Source organism: Pithys albifrons, chromosome 15, assembly GCF_047495875.1.
Source record: "Pithys albifrons albifrons isolate INPA30051 chromosome 15, PitAlb_v1, whole genome shotgun sequence".
Taxonomy (NCBI): Eukaryota; Metazoa; Chordata; class Aves; order Passeriformes; family Thamnophilidae; genus Pithys; species Pithys albifrons.
The window spans coordinates 17,124,767-17,128,572 of record NC_092472.1 but is presented as its reverse complement, the minus strand read 5'-3'; the positions used below and the strand labels follow the sequence as shown (position 1 = coordinate 17,128,572).

The following is a 3,806-nucleotide window of genomic DNA, read 5'->3' as shown; positions in this document are numbered from 1 at the left end:
ACCCTGTTAACTGCCCATACAACTCCAACTCACCCACATTTTGGAGATGACTGCAGAGACATGGCTGAGCTGCCTCATTTGCCCCATAAAACAGGCCAAAGAGGATGAAAACTTGTTACTTTTAAGGGTGTCTGTGTGCCCAGTGCCATGTAGGAGCATTGAGCAATGCTGAAGAGGGGAGGATGGAGTCAGGAAGGACAGAAGCCCTTTCAGCAAGGTAGGATTTTGGGGGTCAGAGGTCTCCCCCATTACACACAAATGCAGGAGAGGGGAAGGTTTGGGATTTTACAACAGTGGAGCTCATTTCCTGGAAGTGATGGACCTCTTGACACTCCCAGTCTCTATCTAAGAGCCAGAGCTGTGCCAGGGCTAGTGCCAAGGCCGTGGGATGCATCTTTGGCCACCCTTTCTCCTCTCCCGGCACGGGAGTGGACAGGGAGAGCCTCCATCCCACCTGGTGCCTTGAGGAAAAGGGGCAGCTCATGCCAGTCGAGTTCTGCCGGTGTTGCAAGTTCTGACAAAGCCACGAACTCTGTACCCTGTTCAGGGATGCAGCACCTTCTTCTTGCCCCAGGGCCCCTTCCAGCTCCTGCTATGAACCATGGCAAGAACAGACAGCCCTCAACACCAGCACTGCTCCTGTTCTCTGCCCACAACCTCCTGAACAGGGCTCCAATCCCTGCAGATGTTTGCAGGTGGCCAGTCTTGTGGACCAGCAAATGTTTGCAGGTAGCCACATGTACCTGTGGCCAGTGGGGTGTCAGAGGTGCTGGCTGCTGCCTTGGGGTGATCCCTTCCCTTCCACCCCAGTCTCCTGAGGAGAGTTTAAGAAACAAAACTCCAGAGGCGCTCCTGAAATTTAGTACAAACGTTAAAATTTTTATTTACAGGGTGAAGTACGATTTCTTAAAAAAAAAAAAAACAAACCAAAACCCAAAACAAAACCCTCACTTTGATAAGAGGTATTATAATAGAATAAAGCTCTTTATGTACAAAAATACAATTTTCATATGAATGAACATCTTGAATAAATTAACCCGCTCTCTGCTCCAGTCGCTGAATACCCGGTGTCTGCTCCCACTCTGAAGGAGCCCGGCCGCGCTGGGGGTCAGCATCTATAATGCATGAGCCCCTCCGCTGTCCGCCGGGTGCGGGGTCCCATCGGGGCCGGTGCTGGGACCCCCGGGAGGGGCTGAGCCGCCCCGGGGCAGGGCCGAGGGGACGCGCTGAGCCCCGCGCTGCGCCCCGGGCCGCATCGGCCCCTTAAGCCTTTTCATGGCATTGTCAGGGCGTTCAAACCAAATTTTCATGCTCGTTTTTCTTCGCTGGAGAGCTACAAATTGTAAAATTGACTTTTCACCTCGTCTGCGGCAGCAAATCTGTCGCTTTTCTTCTTCCCCGTTTTTTCGGAGCGGCGAGGGGAGGCGAGGCGGGGTTTCGGGGGGAAGGGGCAGGAGTGGAGGGGGAGTGATGAAAAGTGCAACGGGACGAGGCAAATCCCCCCCTTTTCCCTCCTCCTCCGCCGGCCTGGGGCGGGGGGCGCGGGGCGCTGCGCGCTAGCGGAGGGGCGCGCCCGGGGCTGCGGGCAGGCCGCAGAACCCCCGCAGGCTGTCGGCGGGCGCGTAAGCGCAGTCCTCGGAGGTGGCGGGGCTGCTGGGACCGGAGGTGGAGGCGCAGAGCGAGGGGGCGGACGGCGAGGCGCTGGACAGCCAGGACCCCGCGTCGCTGCCGGGGCTGGGGGGCGCGGCGGAGCCGCGGAAGGCGGGGGGCGGCGGGAGGCACTGCTCGGCCAGGCGGAGGGTCTCGGAGAGCGCCCAGATGTAGTTGTAGGCGAAGCGCAGGGTCTCGATCTTGGTGAGCTTAGTGTCGTCGGGGAAGGTGGGCAGGACGCTGCGCAGCTCGTCCAGCGCGGCGTTGAGGTGGTGCATGCGGTTCCGCTCCCGGTCGTTGGCCTTGACCCGCCGGCTGCGCTTCAGCGTGTGCAGCAGCGCCTCGGTGCGCGCCCGCGCACGGCCGCGCCGTCTGCGCCGCTCCCGCGGAGCGCCGGGCTCCGCGCCCTCGCCGCTGCCGGGCCCCTCGGCGGGCATCCTGCGGGAGAGAAGCGCCGTCAGTGCGGCTCGGGGCAGGGAAGGATGGATGGAGCGGGGAGGGAGATGGAAGGTGCGAAGCGACGGGGAAGGGGTAGTGGGGGAAGGAAAAACATCAATATAACTAAAAGGGTGGCGGTGCGAGTGCTTGGCAGGTGCCGGCGCTCCCGTACTCACATGGAAAGGCACTCCCGGGGTTGCGGTTAAGAGATAACGGTATAAAAACACAGGAAAAAAGCCGAGCTGGCCGCTGCAGGGGGAGGCAGAGGGGACTCAGCGCCGAAAAAAAAAAAAGAAAAAAAAAGCCAAAGCCCGGGGAAAGGCGGGGCGGGGGGACACGCGACCGCGCGTGGCTTTGAAGTGCTGCGGGCTGCGATCCGCTCGTGTGAGCGGCGGCTTTGGCACACGACGGCGCGGCGGCCCCGTTCTTATAGCGGCGGGCGGACAATGGCCCCGTGGCCGCCCCGCGGGGCCGCGCCGAGGCGGCAGGTCGGCCCCGTGCGCCGCGCCCTCCGGAGCGTGCCCGCAATTACCGCGGGCGGCCGCGCATCTGCCGCGCCCCCGGGGGACGGGGGAGAGAGGCGGGGGGGTCCCTCCGCTTTGTGCCCCCCCGTGTGCGAGGAGGACAAAGCGGGGCAGGGGGGGTCGCGACTCAGCGCGGGGGTTGGAGGGGTCACCGTCCCGCTCCGGCCGGAGGGGCTCCAGTGTGAGCTCAAACCGCTGCGAGTAGGGGGTTTGGGGAAAAAAAAAGTTAATCTGGACTTCCAGAGGATGAGCGGTGGATTATTCCCCATCCAGATGCGGGTGGAAGGTTTCGTCAGGTTTTCGTTGCACCTTATGGTTTTTTCGAAGTGAAAATGCTCTGAAACGGTAAAACTCAAAGCAGGGATTGCCCTGCGGCGTTTCTGAGGTGAATATCGACACGCACTTTGGCTTTCGTGGGTTTCACTTTGAGAAGGGGTTTGCAGGTGTTCAGAAAGAAGTTCCAAGGACATTTATTTTATAAGGTTCGGTGTTGTATTCACAATATATATACATTGTATAAACATAGACACATGTATATACATGTATACACACACACACGCACATATATACATCACACAATGTATATACAATGTACAGATAAAATTCGTCTTTGTCTGGATAAAAACAAATTAAGTGTGCTGTTTGGATTGTAAAGTTCTTGCTGCCTCTGCTAATCCCCATTCAGTGCCTGGGTTATCACTGGCTCACACTTTGGGAAGCCACAGTTTTGTAAGTGACTAGAAAGTTTCCTAGTTCTGACATCTGGCTCTTCGCATCCTGCTCTCGGTGCTGCGAGGAAGCCCCATTGTCAGCACTCAGGTACTTCCCTCCCTGGAAGGTTTTGAGTTTCACCGCCCATCAATAGTGATTTTCAGGTGCCTGTGCCTAAACTCACATGTATTTACATGATTTCCCCTTGCACAAAATGTTGATTGATTCCCCCCTGCTTTGATTTTCTCCTATGCCTTTGATAAACAGGGGGAATTGGCAGCATAAATTATTGTCTATCTCTGCACTTTAAGTTCACAGCAACCATTCTGTACTGGAACCTGAGCGAGGAGTTTGATATCAGTTATTCCGTCTGCTTTCCACCCTCTTTGAGATGACCCTCGACACCAGCAAACTGCCACGACCAACTTCTGTGTGCCAAGAAGATCACGCACAGAAGTGAGCAATCCAAAAAGCCCTGGGTGA

General features: G+C 57.4%; 1 protein-coding gene across 1 annotated transcript; it reads right to left on the bottom strand.

Annotated features, from left to right (window-relative positions):
* Positions 1–1,556: 1,556 nt before the first annotated feature.
* Positions 1,557–2,087, bottom strand: NEUROG1 (neurogenin 1). The gene has a single exon (XM_071570441.1). The coding sequence runs from the start codon at positions 2,085–2,087 to the stop codon at positions 1,557–1,559; it is 531 nt and encodes a 176-aa protein (XP_071426542.1).
* Positions 2,088–3,806: the final 1,719 nt, after the last annotated feature.